Genomic DNA, 21,586 nt, shown 5'->3' with positions numbered 1-21,586 from the left:
TGAATATATCTTTACATCCAGTAATTTTACTTCTATATATTTATCCTAAGAAAATACCTAGTAAGTGGCCATTGGTCATGAATAAGGATGTTTGTTGTAAAGCTTTTATAATACTGAAATACTGCAAACAACATAAATTTCTGATGATAGATTTATTGAATAAATTATGATATGAGAGAAAATACTACTAATGTAGCCATTTTAAATGATGGTGTAAATGCTTAAATATTAATATGTAATGATGTTTATGAAAACTATAAGTGGGAAAAGTATAATAGCATTTTTTTTCCAGTGCTGGTATCAAACCCAGGGCATCACCCCTGAATTATGCCCCTTGTCTTCACTTTATTTTAAAAATACACACATTTTCAAAACATAGAAAAAGAATGAAAAATTAATCATTGGTAACTCTAGGATGTAGGATTATAGAGGATTTTATTTTCATTACATTTTTCTATTTTACTATAAGCATATATTACTTCAATTTTGAAAACATAAGCTAAATAACTTTAAAAATTAAAAACAAGATAGTACTAAGACTTTTAATAAAAATCAGTGACCTTGGATCCAAGATGGCGGACTAGAGGGAGGCTGCGTTCCTTGTCGCACTGTAACTCCGGTTTCAAGCAGAGGATATCTCTTTCTTGGTAAGGCAGTTTTTGCTGCTTATCGATCCCCTGCTGTTTACCCCATTTGTCTGCTGTGATCACCTGCAATCTGCCAGCATATTGATGCCTTTTTTGAGTGCAGATTGCTCACTGTCGGGCACCTATCATCCACCATTTGCCTGCCTCTCGCCTGTCCATCGCCTGCCTTACTCCTATCCATCACCCAACGCATGGGGTTCACCTCCTGATCATCCGACAACAATGAGCAAACTGATTGCCCACTGCCAGTGGAGCACCAGCTGCCTGCTGTTGCCTGGAAGTTCACTGTGACAGTACCTGCAGGTTTGATTATACGTGGCTGCGGCCATTTTGAGACACCAGCCAGGCCCCGTAGGACCCCTGGCCAGACTGATTGAGCCCCATCTCCAGGATCCCTCAGCCTGACTGATCACTACCTGCCTCTGGGACCCTCACATCGACTTGACTGCTCCTTGCCACCAGGACCCAGACCATCTAACTATGCCCTATCACCGGGACCCCAGACCGACTGATTGCACCTGGCCTCCAGGATCCCACAACCACACCAAACACACTCGACCTCCAGGACCCCTGCCTGACCAACCGCGTCCCGCCTCCAGGACCTCCAGCTGACCACATCCACACCCTGAGCCGCAGCTCCCCATTTGCCAACACGTTTCAAAGCCAGAGCGGCCATCTTGGATAATCCTGGAAGCTGTAGCTCCGATCTTTAGGTGGGGCAAATCCCCTCCTGAGACACCTGCTGGAGGCTTGAAGCTCATTGTCAGGTACCCCTCATGTATTAGCTTCTGAACTCTGGGAGGTTTCATTACTATATGACTATTATACTGTAGATTTTCTTTTTTCTCCTTATTGAAAAAATTTAAGTTTTTATTTCTTTACTTTTCTTGCTCTCTTTTCCTTTTGTTTACCTGCTCCCTCAGAGTCTCTTTCTCCCTTTTTTGTATGCTAACATCCAATTTCTTTTGATTACACTCTCACCCTTTCTATTATCTACAACTTCTGTATATTCTTTTCTTATCCCATTAACAGTCACATTCTACATCCCTCTGCATCCTCTTTGTCCTCCATTAGAAACTGCAGACCTTATTGCAAATTTATTTGTTTTACTGAAGATAATATTTGAATTCATTCTGTTTATTATGACAATTTTGTTAATGTCCTCATAGGGGCTATTTGCTCTGGGATTGCATAGTATCTGAATTGGGCCCTGCTAATATTGATCTCCCCATAAAGAAAGGGTTTTGGAAACCTATAGGGCCACTATAAGCCTATAGGGGGAAATCTGCAATACACCAGGTCTGCACTGCTAGAGGTGAAGATACATGAACAACATGAAAAAACAAGGGAAGAAAATGATCCAAACAAATCTAGATTCTATATTAATAGAATCCAATGATAGTATGTTAGAAGAAATGTCAGAAAAGGACTTCAGATTATACATGATTAAGCTGATTCATGAAGCAAAGGATGAGATAAGAGAGCAAATGCAGGCAATGAATGATAATACCAATAAGCTGAAAGAGCAACTGCAGGAAGCAAAAGATCATTTCAACAAAGAGATAGAGATTCTCAAAAAAAAAAAAAAAAAAACAAATGGAAATCCTTGAAATGAAGGAAACAATTAACCAAATAAAAAACTCAATGGAAAGCATCACCAAAAGACTAGACCACTTGAAAGACAGAACCTCAGACAATGAAGACAAAATATTTAATCTTGAAAATAAAGTTGCCCAGAGAAGATGGTAAGAAATCATGAACAGACTCTCCAAGAACTATGGGACATCATGAAAAGACCAATTTAAGAATTATTGAGATTGAGGAAGGCACAGAGATACAAACCAAAGGAATGAACAACCTATTCAATGAAATAATATCAGAAAATTTCCCAAATCTCAAGAATGAAATGGAAAATCAAATACAAGAGGCTTACAGAACACCAAATGCACAAAATCACAACAGATCCACACCAAGGCACATTATAATGAAAATGCCTAACATTCAAAATAAAGCTAGGATTTTGAAGGCCAGAGAGAAAAGCATCAGATTACATATAGGGGGAGACCAATATGGATAGCAGCCAACTTCTCAACCCAGACTCTAAAAGCTAGAAGGGCCTGGAACAATGTATTTCAAGCTCTGAAAGAACATGGTTGCCAACCAAGAATCCTATACCCAGCAAAACTAACTTTCAGATTTGAAGATGAAATAAAATCCTTCCATGATAAACAAAAGTTAAAAGAATTTACAAATAGAAAGCCTGCGCTACAGAATGTTCTCAACAAAATATTTCATGAGGACGAAATGAAAAACAACAATGGAGGTCAGCAAAAGGAGGAACTACCTTAGAGAAGAAACCAAGCCAACTTAAAAACCAAAAATAAGCCAAATGACTGGGAATACAAATCATATCTCAATCATAACCGTGAACGTTAATGGCCTAAACTCATCAATCAAAAGACATAGACTGGCAGAATGGATTAAAAAGAAAGACCCAACAATATGCTGCCTGCAAGAGACTCATCTCATAGAAAAAGACATCACAGACTAAACGTGAAAGGATGGGAAAAAACTTACCACGCACGTGGACTCAGTAAAAAAGCGGGGGTTTCCATCCTTATATCAGATAAAGTGGACTTCAAGCCAAAGTTAGTCAGAAGGGATAAAGAAGGACATTTCATACTGCTTAAGGGAACCATAAATCAGGAAGACATAACGATAGTAAATATTTATGCCCCAAACAATGGTTCATCCCCGTACATCAAACAAATCCTTCTCAATTTCAGGAATCACATAGACCACAACACAATAATTCTGGGTGACTTTAATGCACCACTGTCACCACTAGATAGATCTTCTGAACAAAAACCAACCAAAGAAACCATAGAACTCAATAGCACAGTCAATAACCTAGACTTAATAGATATATATAGAATATTCCATCCATCAACGAGCAGATTCACTTTCTTCTCAGCAGCACAAGGAACCTTCTCAAAATTAGACCATATGTTATGCCACAAACAGCCCTTAGGAAATGCAAAAAAATAGAGATACTGCCTTGTGTTCTATCAGATCATAATGGACTGAGAGCAGAAATCAATGACAAAATAAAAAACAGAAATTACTCTAACACCTGGAGACTAAATAATATGCTATTGAACGAAACATGGATAACAAAAAGCATCAGGGAGGAGATAAAAAAATTCTTAGAGGTCAATGAGAACAATGATACAACATATCAAAATCTCTGGGACACTATGAAAGCGGTACTAAGAGGAAAATTCATTGCGTGGAGCGCATTCCAGAAAAGAATGAAAAGTCAACAACTAAATGACCTAACATTACAGCTCAAAGCTATAGAAAAAGAAGAACAGAATAACAGCAAAAGTAGTAGAAGACAGGAAATAATTAAAATCAGAGCTGAAATCAATGAAATTAAAACAAAAGAAACAAAAGAAAACAAATTAAAACAAAAGAAATTTTTTTTGTCAAAAAATTGACAAAACAAAAAGTTGGTTCTTTGAGAAAGTAAACCAAATGGACAAACCCTTAGCCGCACTAACAAAGAGAAGGGGAGAGAAAACTCAAATTACTAAAATTCATGATGAAAAAGGAAATATCACGACAGACACCACTGATATACAGAACATAATGAGAAGCTACTTTGAAAATCTGTATTCCAACATAATAGAAACTACCAAAAACATTGAGAATTTCTAGAGACATATGCTCCTCCCAAACTGAACCAGGAGGACATACACAATTTAAACAGATCAATATCAAGCAATGAAATAGAAGGAGCCTTTAAAAACCTACCATCCAAGAAAAGCCCAGGACCAGACGGATTCTCAGATGAGTTCTACAAGACCTTCAAAGAAGATCTCATTCCAATACTTCTCAAAGTATTCCAGGAAATAGAAAAAGAGGGTACCCTACCAAACTCATTCTATGAAGCTAATATCACCCTCATACCCAAACCAGGCAAAGACACATCAAGGAAAGAAAATTTAGACCAATTTTAGATGAATATAGATGCAAAGATCCTTAACAAAATATTGGCAAACCGTATCCAAAAGCATATTAAGAAAATCGTGCACCACAATCAAGTGGGGTTCATCCCTGGAATGCAAGGATGGTTTAACATCCGTAAATCAATAAACGTAATCCATCATGTCAATAGACTTAAGGATAAGAATCATATGGTTATTTCAATTGATGTAGAAAAAGTGTTCGACAAAATACAACACCCCTTCATACTCAAAACACTAGAAAAAATAGGGATAGTAGGAACATACCTGAACATTGTAAAGGCTATTTATGCTAAGCCCATGACCAACATCATTCTTAATGGAGAAAAACTGAAACCATTCCCTTTAAAAGTGGGAACAAGACAGGGATGTCCTCTTTCACCACTTCTATTCAACATTGTCCTCGAATCTCTAGCCAGAGCAATTAGGCAGACTAAAGAAATTAAAGGGATACAAATAGAAAAGAGGAACTTAAGCTGTCACTATTTGCTGATGTCATGATTCTATATTTAAAGGATACAAAAACCTCCTCCAGAAAACTTCTAGACCTCATCAATGAATTCAGCAAAATAGCAGGCTATAAAATCAACACGCATAAATCTAAAGCATTTTTATACACAAGCAACAAAACAGTTGAAAGGGAAATGAGGAAAACAATTCCATTTGCAATAGCCTCAAAAAAAATAAAATACTTGGGAATCAATCTAACCAAAGATGTAAAAGATCTCTACAATGAAAACTAAAAAACGTTGAAGAAAGAAATTGAGGAAGACCTTAGAAGATGGAAAGATCTCCCATGTTCATGGTTGGCAGAATTAATATTGTCAAAATGGCCATACTACCAAAAGTGCTATACAGATTCAATGCAATTCCAATTAAAATCCCAATGACGTACCTTACAGAAATAGAGCAAGCAATCCTGAAATTCATCTGGAAGAATAAGAAACCCAGGATAGCTAAAGCAATCCTTAGCAGGAAGAATGAAGCAGGGGGTATCACAATACCAGAACTTCAACAATACTACAAAGCAATAGTAACAAAAACGGCGTGGTATTGGCACCAAAATAGGCAGATCAATGGTACAGAATAGAGGACACAGACACAAACCCAAATAAATACAATTTTCTCATACTAGACAAAGGGGCCAAAAATATGCAATGGAGAAAAGATAGCCTGTTCAACAAATGGTACTGGGAAAACTGGAAATCCATATGCAACAGAATGAAACTAAACCCCTATCTCTCACCGTGCACAAAAATCAACTCACAGTGGATCAAGGACCTCGAAATCAGACCAGAGACCCTGCATCTAATAGAAGAAAAAATAGGTCCAAATCTTCAACTTGTTGGCTTAGGATCAGACTTCCTTAACAGGACTCCCATAGCATAAGAAATAAAAGTAAGAATCAATAACTGGGATAGATTCAAACTAAATAGCTTTCTCTCAGCAAAGGAAACTATCAGCAATGTGGAGAGCCAACAGAGTGGAAGAATATCTTTGCCACTCATACTTCAGATAGAGTACTGATTTCCAGAATATATAAAGAACTCAAAAAACTCTACACGAAGAATACAAATAACCCAATCAACAAATGGGCTAAGGATATGAACAGACACTTCACAGAAGAAGATCTACAAGCAATCAACAAACATATGAAAAAATGTTCACCATCTTTAGTAATAAGAGAAATGCAAATCAAAACTACCCTAAGATTCCATCTCACCCCAATTAGAATGGCGATTATCAAGAATACAAGTAACAATAGGTGTTGGAGAGGATGTGGGGAAAAAGGTACACTCATACATTGCTGGTGGGACTGCAAATTAGTACAGCCACTCTGGAAAGCAGTGTGGAGATTCCTTAGAAAACTTGGAATGGAACCACCATTTGACTCGGCTATCCCACTCCTTGGCCTATACTCAAAGGACTTAAAATCAGCATACTACAGAGAAACAGCCACATCAGTGTTCATAGCTGCTCAATTCACAATAGCCAGACTGTGGAACCAACCTAGATGCCCTTCAATTGATGAATGGATAAAGAAACTGTGATATATATATATATATATATATATTCCATTGTACAGCTATAAAGAATAATAAAATAATGGCATTTGCAGGCAAATGGATGAAATTGGAGAATATCATGCTAAGTGAGATAAGCCAATCTCAAAAATCCAAATGATGAATGATCTCACTGATAAGCGGATGATGACACATAATGGGGGGGAGGGGGGCAAGAATGGAGGAAGAAGGGACTGTATAGACGGAAAAGAGGAGTGGGAGGGGTGGGGGGAAGGAAAAAATAACAGAATGAATCAAACCTCATTACCCTCTGTGAATTTATGATTACGCAAATGGTATGCTGTTACTCCATGTACAAACAGAAACAACATGTATCCCATTTGTTTACAATAAAAATAAATTAAAAAAAAAAATCAGTGACCTTAACCTCTTAGAAGCAACCTCTTTCAACTCTTCTAGCTTTTTCCTCCATATTTCTGAGAAATATGCTTATATTACTGTTTCCTAAATTTATTAATTTAGAACATCATCTAATTATTATGGTAGATAAGGATTTAGCTTTTATGCCACTCCACTAATTTCCTTTACCATATTTTCCCAATATCATTATATCACTGTTTTTGAGAAATCACTTTTCAGTGTCTGTTATTATGGGAATGTAAATATTGTTCATGGCTGAGCCAAGTAGAGAACTATAATTTTATTTTCTTTCTAGCACCACTTTTTATATTTCCCAGATGTCATAATTCCCTGTTTTTTATTTGCATCATCTTCCAGTACTTATTACTAATTCTTTCCACACATTTCAACAACCTCTCACATTTTCATTTTTTAAAAAATATTTTTTAGATGTTGATGGACATTTATCCTATTCATTTATTTACATGTGGTGCTGAGAATCGAACCCAGTGCCTCACACATGCTAGGCAAGCGCTCTACCGCTGAGCCACAACCCCAGCCCCATCCTCTCACATTTTCCATACAAACAAATCAGATCATCTGTCCATCCCTGTTTCTGCTTCCTAAGACCTCTGTCTCCCCAGGTTGCTCTCTAGGTCCTTTATGCAGGTGTTTCCATGGTACATCCCTTCAGAGTCATCCTGGGTGTCCCTTTTGCCTCTTGTCCATAGTTCAACACTGATTTCCTGGATTTCATTTGTTCTTTACTTACTCACTTACTTGTTTGCAGGAACACATCCTCTAGTATCATCCTGAGCAAGGGTGTGTGAGAGGTAAAATTTTTTGAGAATTGAACATCTGAAAATGTCCTTACTCTACTTGATTTGTAATTTGGATATTGAATTCTAGATTGAAAACATTTTCCTTCAGAAATTTGAAGGCATAATCTCAATGTCTTTCAGCTTCCATTTTTGTTAACTAAGTGTAATGCCATTTTTATTATCAATTGTTTGTGCTCTTCTCCCCTCTGAAAATTTATAAGATATTTTTAGTTTCTAGTTTTTGAAATGTTATAATGTCGTTCCTTGGTTGGGTATTTTTTCCTTGGTGTTCTGGGCAATTAGTAGATATTCTTAATCTGAAAACAGGTTCTTCAGGGAAATTTTGTTGAATGATTGGAGAATTTTCTTACTTCTACTTCCTTTATTTCCTACTTCTAGAACTTCTATTACATGAGTATTGGACTTTCTGGATTGATAGTATACATTTATTGGATCGTATATTTTCTTTGAAATTGACATTTGATTACTCTCTCTGCAATATTTCATTGGCTACATTTTTCAAAAATTTAATTGAATTATCTAATTCCAGCTATCTTATTTTTAGTTTGCAAGTATTGTTGTTCTCTGACAGTTTACTTAAAAAAAAAAAAAAAAAGATACTTCATGGAAGTAACATCTTTTTGAGGAAGCAAACTATAGATTATTTTTTTCTTTTGTTTCCTGCATTGTCTCTGTTACTTCTGAATTCTTCTATTTGTTTGCATCTGTTTTTTTCTTAATGCAGTCTTTCCTTAAATACCCACTCATAGGTAAGAGTAAAGTGGTAAAAACAAAGAATTGGAAACTTCCTGCTCTGGGTCAGACTCCTTGGCGAACAGGCTTCATTGCATGGTGATTTGCAGTATTGTCTCTTCACTGGGGGAACTCTGAAGATGTCATTATCTAAAGGCCTTACTCTGGTGCTTTTCAGTTCTCCAGAGGTTTCTATAATCTCCTGTTTGGGATATAAAGTCCTAGCTGCTCTTATTCTGGGAACTGTGCAAAGTAAGACGTCATTAAGAAGAATTTTATTTAATCCTTCTATTTTCATCCCTGCACCTGCTATTGTGCCTGGTTCCCTGAGATAGGGATTTAGGATAAAGAAAGGGATATACTGAGTCTCAAAGGAAACGCCCATGAGCCACTGAGATGCAGAAAGCATTCTGTAACAGATGTAACTCCCGAGAGACAAGCCCTGGGCCCACACCCTTGTAAACTGAGGGAAGTCTGCAAGCTCCGGGAAATCTGGTGCCAAGATGTGAGGCTCCACCTCCAGTTGGCCTCCAACTATTGCCCTTCGATAAATATTGGAGCCCCAATGCAAGAAGGGGCTTCTTACTCTCCAGATAGCCAGCATTTCCCCTTCCAGGTCTGTCTACTTCCTATGCCTTTGTCCAGCAGGTGCTGAGATTCTTTTCCATCACGTATGCCAAGAACCCCAATGGTTTTGAATCGAATTCTCTGTTCCCTTAGGGATCTCCTGAGACCCTTCTCCAGAGACATCTCTTCTCCTGTGACATCTTCGATCCTCTTTTGTTCAATTTTTTTTTCAGCAGAATGGAGGAGGGTTTGTTGTTTGGGTAGGCAAGGGAAGTGAGATGGGGACAATTGCTCCTCATGGAGACTTGTTCCAATATTTTCAGGTTTTCGCCTCCTTCCTGCTTTTTCCTGTACCTAGTGCCTCTAATTCCTGGGGCATTGGGAGAATCTGCTCATTTTTCATCAGAATCCCCGTGGGGATGCACACAGGTCTCTGTTACCTCTCTTCTAAACACTTTCTACCTTCCAAACATCACTGACATCTCTCATCTGTTATCTTCTCTCCTCTCATCATTATTCTAGAGATATATGGTTTTTATTCCTTTGCCATTAGAGTTTAGGAAGAAGAGATTATGACATTGTTTCCATTCACCATGTCTAACCAGAAATCTACTCTCTCATATTACTTTTATACCTTTGGTGGCAGGGGGCCCCGGGGGGCGGGGGTTTGAACCCAGGTCTCATCCTAGCTAGGTCAGTGCTCTACCACTGAGCTATGTCCTCAGCCCTTTGGAGACAAGGTCTCACTTTAAATTGCCTGGGCTGGCCTCAAACTTTTGATCCTCCTGCCTCAGCTTCCCAAGTATCTGGGAATACAGGAGAGTGCTACTTCGCCTGGCTTATACATTTTAAAAAGTTACATGCCTAGAACTGAAGATAGTGTTCAGGTCTGATGTCCCCATTGTAGAATAAAACTAGAAGGATACATTCCTTGATCTAAATGGAATTTATTTTTGGTTGCAGCCTATGTCCCTGTTAGCCTTTTTGTCCCTGAATTTGTATTTGGCTTGTATTTGACTGAACAGTGTATGTCTCCAGGTTTTCAAAGAGATCAGTTTGGTTCTCCTGCGTTCATTTTTATATGCCTTTGTCAGTGCTCTTTCCTTGCACCCCTGGGATAGATCCCACAATTACTTTCTGCTGCTAGATTTTTGCTAATTTTTTAAGGATATTTTTATATACATAAAGAAGAGTGCATTTTTACCACACCATGCTGTTTTTGTCAAAATTCATATGAGTGTTACACTGGCTCCTTAAAAAGAATTTGGAAAGTTTCCTTCTTTATGCTCTCAAACAGTTGAAATATCATTGGGGAAAAACTAACTAAGTTGGCTAAATGCAACATGGTATCCGGAATTGGATCTTGGAACAGAAAAGGAATGTTAGTGGAAAAACTGGTGATCTTTGAATATAGTCTATAGTTTGGTTAATAGTATTGTGCTAATATTAATTTGTTAATTTTGAAAACAGCACAGCACTTATGTAAGATGTTAACAGTAGGGAAAGCTGAATGAAGGGCATCTGGCAACTCTTTGTGTTATCTATGCAACCTGGTTATACATCTACAATTATTCCTAAATGAAGACTTTATTTAAAACAAAACAAGAACCAATCACTAGGGTGACCTTCATCTTATAGAGGTGTAGGAATTCACCTTCAAGCCTATCTGTGAATGGCTTTTTTTTTTTTAAGTGAGGGGAGGGGTGAAGCTCTTTAACAAATTCCTCTTCTATGAAAATTATACCTTTTCTGTCTCTTCCAGGGTCATTTTAGATCATTTTTGTTTTCCTTTGGAAACTCTCTATGTCATCAGGGTCTTCAAGTGTATTCGTATAGTGTTAACACAATATCTTGTACTTCTTTTTAAAAAATTTGTTCTGTATCCATGTTTATTTTCAGATGTCATATCTTATTTTGTGTGGGTATTTATTGAGCTGTGGAATTAATTTGTGAGTTGAGACCAATATTTTTTAAAGTGAAATAGACTATAATAAAAAAATCAATATACATTGATTTGTGGAACATTAATCATTTATATATATATGTGTGTGTATGAGTGTGTGTGTGTGTGTGTGTGTGTGTGTGTATTTCTCTTCCCTTGGAAACCTGAAAATATCTATCAAATCACAAATGCATGTAACTTTTGACCTAGCAATTTAATATTTGGGAACCTATCCAGGTGTATAATTGCATACATGCAGAAATGATATATGTACAACATAACTCATTGTAATATTGTTCATAATAGTGAAAGATTGGCAATAACCCAAATGTCTAGCAACAGGACTCTTTTTAAAATTGCAATACATTCATACAATGGATTGCTCAGTAATTGTCAAAAAGAATGAGGAAGGATTCTATGTACAGATGTGGAAAGATATCAAGGATATATATTCTAAGGAGAAAACAAAGCATGGTGCAGAACAGTGTGTGGTGTACTACTGTTTGTGTTGAGGAAATAGAAAAATCTGTATTTGTGTTTATTTGCATAGGCATGAAAAAACTCTGGAAGGACAAATAGCAGGCGAAGAACATGGGCAGGGGAGCTGGGTAGACAGCAATTCAAGACAGAAGGAAGAGCTTTCACTGTATACATATTTTTTACTACGTAAAAACGCTTAGCACAAGATCTACCCTCTTCACAAACGTTTACATGGCTAACAGTAGTGACGTATTTTTTTTTAAAGTCTGGTATTATACAAATGAACTACCTATTCAAAAATGAAATATAAAATATTGAGCAAAAGAAGCAGCACTCAGAAGAGTATGCCCAATGTGTTTAAGAATGCTTCCAGGTTCCTGCAGTTCCTCATGCAGGCAAAACTGAACCTGTTGTCCAGGGGTGCATACGTAGTGGGGGGGAAAGACAGTGTCACACAATAAGGTGCATTTCTTACTATAGGTCACAGTTGGAAAGTTCGAGAAGCCTTATCTATTGTACTGTCTCATCCTTGTGTGTAAGATACAAAGCTACTCTGTTTACCAAAGACTGGCCTCTTCAGGGCAGAGGTTGCTAAAGTGTTTACTCTGCAGACATTGAGCTTTATGTTGATGTCAGATAGAAGGAGAACGCTAGTTATTTGCTCAGCATGTCTTCAAATGGGCAAATATAGGAAGTATCATACCTGACAGTATTTTGGTTAGCTTCTTAAGAACACTCTTCTTCTTTTTAGGTAAATGGAAGAGCTGGAGACCAGTTTATTCCAGACTCGGAAAGCACACAGAATAGAACAAATGGTAGCAAGATGGCTTCGACGCTCCCGGGACAGCTCAGCCCGGTAAGGCTCCCGGGCTAGCAGAGATTTTTATCTGTCAGGGTTTGGTGTCCCTGTGGGAGGAGGTTTTGACAGTCCTGGCAGCACCTGGGGATTGCAGTCGCTGCCTTGCTTTGTTACACCATATGGAGGAAGAAGTGTAAACAGGTCAGCGATTTGGCTGGGGTGCCTTTCCTGTACCCCACCCCAACGTATACCCACATGCACAGTCATATTCAGCCCAAACTCACACATGTATTTATAGAAACAGACACAACCAGACACAGTCACACAAACACTCATGCATACGCAGACACGTGCATATGCACTTTCTGGAACACATACTCATATTCTCTCTCTCTCTCTCTCTCTCTCTCTCTCTCTCTCTCTCTCTCACACACACACACACACACACACACACACACACACACACACCTTGTCTTGGTATTTGATATGTGAACCAAGCAACCTGCTGTTTATATTCTCTCCCTATCTTTGTTTCCTGCAGCTGTTCCTTCCTTGTAGTCCTTATTTCATTCTAAACAAAATAAAATGAAATCCAATACGGATCTGATTTGACTGCTACAAGAGAACTTTAAAATATGTTCTGTTTCAAAGCGTTCACTTTCCATCTCAGATTTCCCATCTGGCCCTGCCACAGAGATGAAATATCACGTGTCAGGTGTTTCTGAGACACACATTCTTCCGAAGGAAATGGAAACAGCTGTTCTGCTGCCCAGTAATAAGCTTTGCGAAGGGCTACACTGCCTGCCAGGCAAGTTCCCTGATCCCCACACATTGAGCTGAGATAAGGCCAGTAGAATTGGTACCATTTTACAGATGAACACCTGAAGTTCAGAGAGTGACTGCTTTAGGACCATCCCTGCTCAGAAATCCCTGGTGGGTCCCCATTTCTTATAGAATGAAGTCTAAACAGTTTTTTGGTTTAACATTTCCAGTTTCCCCTTGGTTGATCCACAGTTCTTTAAGCTATTTATCTTATTCCTTTGTTCATATTATGCTCTCCTTTGTTCATATTATGCTATTCACTGTTCCCCTACTATAGCCACTGTCTCTTCCCCTTTGCCCCTTGGACCTGGGCTCCTGTGCCAGGTCCCTTCTTCCTACTGCCTATGTCCAGAACCCACCCTTGGTTTAAAGCTGCCTGAAGTGCTGGGTCTTCCATGAAGTGTCACCCAGTCCACACTCAGAATGAACCCTCCTACGGGACCCCATATTTGAATTGTAGCCACAGCATTGTGCTCCTCCTGGTGTGTTCAACTGCTTTGAGCACATTCATTTTCTTTTTTCTAGATCATTCTTCTACAAGGCCAGGGGAAGTATTAGCCTCATCTCTATAGCCCAGAAGTGACAGTTACAGGAGCATTACAGGTGGTCAGGTAGTGTTCAGTGAATGAATGGAAAACTGCAAAGCATCTTGTTTCCCAGTATTCTGCAAAACCTAGTCTCGTGAGGTGCTGCTCCACTAAAAATGATTCTGTGAGCAGATATGTTTGAGAAATTATGTAGCCTATATTCTATCTAATCATGTACCTTGTTGATTCATTATGCACCTTATGCACATGATATCAATTAAAGCTCTAAAAAGTTGTTCTAGTGCTGGGATGGTAGCTCAGTGATAGAGTGCTTGCCTAGCATGTGTGAGGCACTGGCTCTGATCCTCAGCACCACATAAAAATAAATAAAATAAAGGTCCATCAACAACTAAAAGAAATATTTTTTAAAAATTTTCTGCAGAAAAGAGACACATTTAATTGGATGTTGCCTAACTATTTGACTCTGAAACCCTATAACATCTTACTTCTCTCGCAGGATGTACATAAGAAATAATATTGACCTCTAGCAAGCTTTTCCCCCACATCCTCTTTAAGATGTATTTCACATATCATAAAATTCAACCAGTGTATAATTAAGGGATTTTTAGTACATATTTGTGTGTGTGTATATACATGTATACATATATATACACATACATACATAATTTATACAATTAGCACCACAATATGATTTTACAACATTTTTAATACTGCAAAAAGAAAAATCATACCCATTATCATTTGTTTCCCATTTATCCCTCCCCTAGGTCCACGTAACCACTAATCTACTTTCTGCTTCATAGATTGTTTATTCTGGGTATTTTACATAATAGAATCTTAAAATAGGAGATCACTTAGGTCTGACTTCTTTCACTTAGCATTCATCCATGTTATAGCAAGGATCACTATTTCATTCCTTTTTATTGTCAAATAATATTTCATTATGGAATATTTTCTTTGTTCATTCTTCAGTTGATATAAACATTTGGGTTGACACATACTCTCAAAAAATATATAGCATGTTTACACACACACACATGCACACACTCTATGTATTTTTATGATAGAAACATTTTGACTTGTTTCTGCTTTTCGACTCTTAGGAGTAATGCTGCTATGAACATTTGTGTAAAAGTTTTCATGTGAACTTATGTCTTCAGTTCTTTTGGGTATATACTTAAGGAATGGATTAGCTGGGTCACATGGTAACTCTATGTTTAATCTTTGGAGGAACTGCCAGACTGTTTTCTAAAGCAGCTGCACAATTTTACATTTCTGCCAGCAGTGTATGAGGGTTCCAGGGTCTCCACATCTTTGCCAACACTTGCTATAATCTATCTTTATTATTGTAGGCATCCTAGTGGGCATGAAGTGGTATTTCCTGGTTTTGACCTGCTTTTCCCTGATGGCTAATGACATTGAACATCTTTTCACATGCCTGGGGAGTTTTGTTTCTAAATGCTTGAGAAAGAAAATAAAAAAGAGGTTATTATCAGCATTCATGGAAAACAACATTTTTGCATCTATGTTTCAAGGATGAATCCGCATATAGCCTTGTTTAAACTGTTTTTCATATCTCATTCTGTAACCTTTATATAGACTGGGTTCTTGGTCTCCTCCGATTACTTTAAAATGATTGAGAATTGAAAATACTAGGGCTAGGTCTGTAGCTCAGTGGTACAGTGCTTGCCTCAGTACCACATAAAAATAAATAAATAAAGATATTGTGCCCATCTACAACTAAGAAAAAAATTTTTTTAAAAATTGGAAATATTAAGTTTTGGGGTAAACAATTACTTTTGCTAGGAGTAGAGTAAAAGCTACCACTTACCACCCAGTTGCTTAATCAAGAAACCTGAGCACATCCTGAATGCCCTGCATCTGGCCCATCAGCAGCTCCTGTTGATTTGCCTTCAAATGTATCTCAGATCTCTGTCCCCAGGCACCCTGCCATGGTCATTATTCTTCCCCCTCCCACTCTGTAGACCTTTCAAAATGCAAATGGTTCTCGTCCTTGAACTAGCCCCCAGTTCCAACCCCAAACAATTCAGTGGTTCACCTCCATTGTGCCACTGCCTGCAAGTCCCTTCCTGGCTCACCTTGTCCCCTTGCAGGCTTGGTTAGCATTTTCCATCATGGTACTTCCTTCACATTCCTGGAACCAACCAAGCTCCTTCCTTTTTACTCACTGTTCAGTTGGCCTACAAAGTTCTTTTTTCTCTTTTATGGTGGATCCTTATTCTTCAGGTTGTTTAAACATCACCTTCTTTACAAGGCCTTTCCTGACCTTCTGAAGCACAATGGGTCCATCCCGTTTCCTCCACTCACCACGCTTGGTAATAACATCCACCTTTACTTATTCATTGTCACCTGTTTGTTGTGACCCTTCTCCCCTCACCCTCGTGTCATGGATGAGACCATGGACATGACTGTTTTGTTTTACCAAGTATCCTCAGCCCTTGCAGAGTGCCTACTCTGTAATAAATGTTCAATACATTTTTTACTGACAAAGGGCTTTCATAGTAAGGGACTGTATTATTTATTTAATATATCTGAAATTTCCATCCCTCCTCCTTCCAGAGAAATTTTTGATGGCAAACAGTTTTAAGACATGTAGGAAAAATTAAAGAGGAAATAGAAATGTTATAGATTTCCAACCAATTAGACTTAGGATTTAGCATTTTAATACTATTAGCTCTGAGTTTCCTGGTAGCTGGGGCTAGCAATGAAGGAAGTACATTGAAATGTTTTCTGTAGTCCAAAAAAAAGGAAACAGATGCTCATCTTCAGTCATATCAATTTGCATACATATTCTGTTATTTTTTTCAGAATTAAAAAAAAATTCAGTCTTTTCAACTTTGTACTTATTTTACCTGTAATTGGCATTTTTTCCATAAAATTTAAACTTTACCTCTGCTTCTAAGTGAATTGACCCAGAGTAAATTAGTCAAACAACAATAACAATGTCATATAAAGAATTCAAAAAGTTTAACACCAAAAAAAAATAATAATAATAATAACCCAATTAATAAATGGGCTAAGGAACTGAACAGACACTTCACAGAATAAATACAATCAATCAGCAAACTTGAAAAAATGTTCATCATCTCTAGCAATTAGAGAAATGCAAATCAAAACTACTCTAAAATTTCATCTTACTTCAGTCAAGAGTATCAAGAATACAAGCAATAATAAGTATTGGCGAGGGTGTGGGGGAAAAGGTACACTCAGACATTGCTGGTGGGACTTGAGATCGGTGCAACCTCTATGGAAAGCAGTATGGAGATTCCTCAGAAAACTTGCAGTGGAACCACCATTTGACCCAGCTCTCCCACTCCTCGGTTTATACCCAAAGAACTTAAAATCTGCATATTACAGTGATGTAGCCACACCAATGTTTATAGCAGCTCAATTCACAGTAGCTAAACTATGGAACCAACCTATATGCCCTTCAACAGATGAATGGATTAAGAAAATGTGGTTCATATACACAATGGAATATTACTCAACCTTAAGGAAGAATGAAATTGTGGCATTTGCAGGTAAATGGATGTAACTAGAGACTATCATGCTAAGTGAAATAAACCAAACCCAAAACACCAAAGGCCAAATGTTTTCTCTGATAAGTGAATGCTCATCCATAGTGGGGTGGGGGTAGGTAGGGAAGAATGAAGGAATTTTGGATTGTGCAGAGGGAAGTGAGGAGGGGTGGGGGTGGCAGGGATGGGAAGGACGGTGGAATGAGACAGGCATTATTGCCCTGTGTACATGTATGATTACACTACTGGTGTGACTCAGCACCATGTACAGCCAGAGGAATGAGAAGTTATGCTCCATTTGTGTACAGTGTGTCAAAGTGCATTCTGCTGTCCTGTATAAACAATTAGAACAAATAAAAAATTAATACAAACAATAATAACAATAACAACAACAATGCAATACTAAATGCTTTTTTTTCCCTTTGTGGTACTGGGGGACTGAACCCAGGGCCTCACACATGCAAGAGCTCTGCCACTGAGCTAAATCCCCAGCTTTACAAACTGCTTAATAAAAACTATAACATAGTGAAATGACACCATAAACAAATTAATTTTTAGTCACTTTTCTTTCATTTAAATTTGCATCTTCTCTATAGGTTTATATGACTATAGAAGTGATAAAATGGGGTTGGGGGTATAGTTCAGTGGTAGAGTACTTGCCTAACATATGCAAACCCTGGGTTTGATCCCAGCACCAAGAAAGGAAGGAAGGAAGGAGGGAGGAGAAGAAGGAAACGGAGGAAAGAAAAAAGACTTAGATTATAGTATAACTTTCCACTTAATTATGGCAGTTTTTCCCTATGAAAGTTTCCATTTTCATAGAGTATTAAATAGTATTCTTTTCTTGGATGACTTCTTTGATTGCTTCCAAGCTTATAAAAATCTTCATGTTCATCTTTAATTTTCAACTCTATGTATAATAGTTCAAAATATTTCATATATAAGTCTTTGATTTTGAGTTTCAGTAAATGCTAGGAAAGGAAGATCTATCTCGATTTTTTTCTGAGATAGTAATGGTTTGCGTCACCATTAACCATGAGTGATCTTTCCCTTCTCAATTGCATTATTCTTTCCCAACCCCTCCTTTGTTGTATATGAAGTTCCTTTGTCTCCAAGTGAGAGATGGAATACATTTCTGGGCTATTCTGTTCCATTTTTATTCTGTTCCTATTTTTAACACAGCTATGTTAAAATTATTTACTATAACTTTGTACATCTTATTATCTATTAAACTAGGCTCTTATTTCTTGTTTTCAGTGTTTTTACTTCTACCTACCTATTCTGCTATATGAACTTTAGAATCATTTAATTCCATTATTAAATCAATTAAGCATGAGATTTGCTGAACTCTCTTCTGCTTAATCTAGAAATGTTACTTCTATGGGACAAGATCTAAAGAAGTATAAAGACCTTAAGCAACTTCATACCTTCTTTGTTACTGCTTGCTTTTATCTTTAGGATTTGAAAAGAAGATTTCTTTCAACTTAGCTTGAATCTTTTACTATTAAAGACACATGCACATGTCTGCACACACAGGAACAAGACACATACATACATGTGCACACACCCACATATGTGCACACAGACACACATATGCATACATATACACATGATAGCATCTTGTGTCAGACACCCTTGCTGCTGATTTTATACACTTTCCCAATTTTTTTGTTCATTATAACTATAAACAGCCAATTTAATAATTATAAGGCTAACTATTTGACCTTTTCAATATACCTGGTGGGGTAGCAAACCCTTCCAGGTACCAATTTTTTATTGCTTCTTTACCTATGGGCAGAAGTGGAAAAATTTGAAGAGAACAGCCTGGAAGCTTCCTGAATTACATCCACAAAGTTGCATTGTTTCCCAAATCCTATTTTTAAAGTAATAATGGAAGAATTTTTCATTCTCTAAACTGTAGGAGCATTGTGCTCGCAATATCTATGTTGAATGCCACCCTAGAAATTGTCACAACCACAAGCACATTCCTCTGATTGTGGCTACATGCTAAATTTCTTTCTGATACAGACTCAGCCCGCTTCTCTTTCAGCTTTCTTTGAATTGACTTTAAATTACAAAATCCAGTTTATATCAAATTTAGCTTTTAAACTCGCTCAAGTCGAACACAATAAAGTGTTTAAACATAGATTCAAAATAGTTTCTCCACATCCTGCTGAAACATGAAGGTGAATTCTTTGTTGTTACAGGATAGAGGTAAAATATATTTTTTCCAGCATATCAGAGAGCAGATAAAAAGCCAGAGAAGATTTGAAACATAATCTGTTTCCATCTGGTAATTTTTCTTCTCAGTGTTATTGATCTGCTCAATATGAACTTATGACCTGTGAAATTTAGAATTAGCCTACACCAGACTGTTTTCATGATAAATTTAACATGTTTTTCTGGTTCTACCTTGGGGTAAATCTGGTTATCTGACAGGAATCTCATTAGTGTGATGATGAGTCTTATGCACTTTCAGAGTAAGATCACAGAAATGACCTCAGATTTATAGTTTGAAATCATTACCAAGGCAGCAGACATATGTTTTTGGATCAGTACTTCGTTTGATATTTATAAGATGCTTCAGAGGAGGAAATTTTGTTGCAGAAATCATTTCCTTCAGCTTACTGTCAAATATTAAATGTTCCCTGTGAGAGAGGCCACAGTTTGGTCATGTACTTAGGTAATCCCTTTCCAAACAAAAGCTAGAACATGGCCTTTGGGGAAAATGTCAAATCCAGACTTTGAGCCAAAGCCACTGACACTGTCCAGGGATTAGTCAACACAGCAGGGCCTCATTTGTCCACCATTGTTGAAGAATACCCCCTTCCAAATGGAAAGTGTCAGATAGCTGAAGCCCACCCATTTGGAAAGCATCAAAATGGATTCTTTTGAAACCCTGTGGTAAGGTTTGTTCTTTCTTTTGTTCTCCATTTTGAAACCCTGTGGTAAGGTTTGTTCTTTCTTTTGTTCTCTGGACAATTATTAAGCCTTACTCCATGGCTGGCATTGAGTTCAGCACATGGAACAAGAAATATTCAGTTCTTTCCATGCAAATTACGCTCTAGAAAGGACAAGCAACATTGCATTGTTTGTTATGAATATGGTGTGTGTTTCAAAAAGGGATGTCTGCTTTATTGGGCACAGTCAATGTGTTCAGTAGATATTTCCATCTACTCAAAAGTCTGAGAAGGAGTTAGACAGATAGACTACATGGTTAGGCATGTTGGGGAAAGAAAGAAAGAAGCGGGAGGGAGAGAGAGAGAGAAAGAAGAGAAAAGAAAAGAAGAACAAGAGAAAGAATGTGTGTGTGCACACAGAGGGAAGAAATTGTCCAGAGGCCAATGTGTTTGAGGAACTCAGAAGAGACTAGTTTGATCAGAACAGAAGTTTCAAAGAGAATGACTGGTTTGGTCTTAGAGACTGGAGTGATGAGCAGAGGTGGTATTAAGCCATATTCAGCAGTCTGAATTAGGACATTAAGTCAGGGGCAACATGAACAAGTTTTCATCTATAAAATATGTCTGCCTGCCAAATGGAGAATTATTTGGGAGAAAGAAGAAGAAAAAGCAGGAGACCAGTCAGGAACCTATTGCCGAAATCTGTAGGCCTGGTAGTAGGGCCCTGAAATAGAAAGGTCGATGTGGAGATGGAAATAAACAGACATCTTTAGAGATCTTCTGATGTTGGGACTGATGTGATATTAGGAATGAGAGCGGGGAATGGTCAAGTGAGATTACCAGGAGTCTGACTTGAGCAACTGCCAACATCCTCGTGATACCATTTACTGAGCTCTGGAACATAGAGAAGAAGAGTCCTGGTTAGGACAATAGTCATAGGGCTGAGCAATGCATCAAATTAAGCAAACATAAAGGAAAATGACAAGCATTGAACTCTGTGACTTATTTTCAAACTGCTGTTTATTGTAGTTTCATATACATTTTCACCTTTTGCTGATTATAGGAGAGGTACAACTATATTAGAGGTACCATGCTTTCTATGTGTAGTATTTTGTTGTTTATTTGCCCAATAAGCACTGATGCTTCCTGTGAGCAGAGTTCTTCACTTCAGGGGGATAAAATGTGGTTCCTGCTTCCAAGGAATACAAAGTTTAAGGACAATTATATTTGGTGAAGATTTGGGCCTACTCTGTCTTCTATTAGGTGCAGAGTCTCTGTTCTAGTGCCTAAGTCTTTGATCCACTTTGAGTTGAGTTT

At 37.7% G+C, this 21,586-nt stretch overlaps 1 protein-coding gene across 8 annotated transcripts in view; it reads left to right on the top strand.

Moving 5' to 3' along the window:
* The window catches only part of Frmpd1 (FERM and PDZ domain containing 1), a 175,097-nt gene that overhangs the window by 111,622 nt on the left and 41,889 nt on the right, over window positions 1-21,586 (top strand). For all 8 annotated transcript variants that reach the window (XM_047523706.1, XM_047523704.1, XM_047523708.1 and 5 more), the window contains one exon: window positions 12,413-12,517. In XM_047523706.1, coding sequence (XP_047379662.1) covers window positions 12,417-12,517 — 101 coding nt within the window. In that variant the 5' untranslated portion in view covers window positions 12,413-12,416. The remainder of the gene's footprint in view (window positions 1-12,412; window positions 12,518-21,586) is intronic.

The sequence above is a fragment of the Sciurus carolinensis genome, chromosome 14, assembly GCF_902686445.1.
Source record: "Sciurus carolinensis chromosome 14, mSciCar1.2, whole genome shotgun sequence".
Lineage (NCBI taxonomy): Eukaryota > Metazoa > Chordata > Mammalia > Rodentia > Sciuridae > Sciurus > Sciurus carolinensis.
The sequence above is the reverse complement of the archived record's forward strand: the minus strand, read 5'-3'. Positions and strand labels throughout refer to the sequence as shown.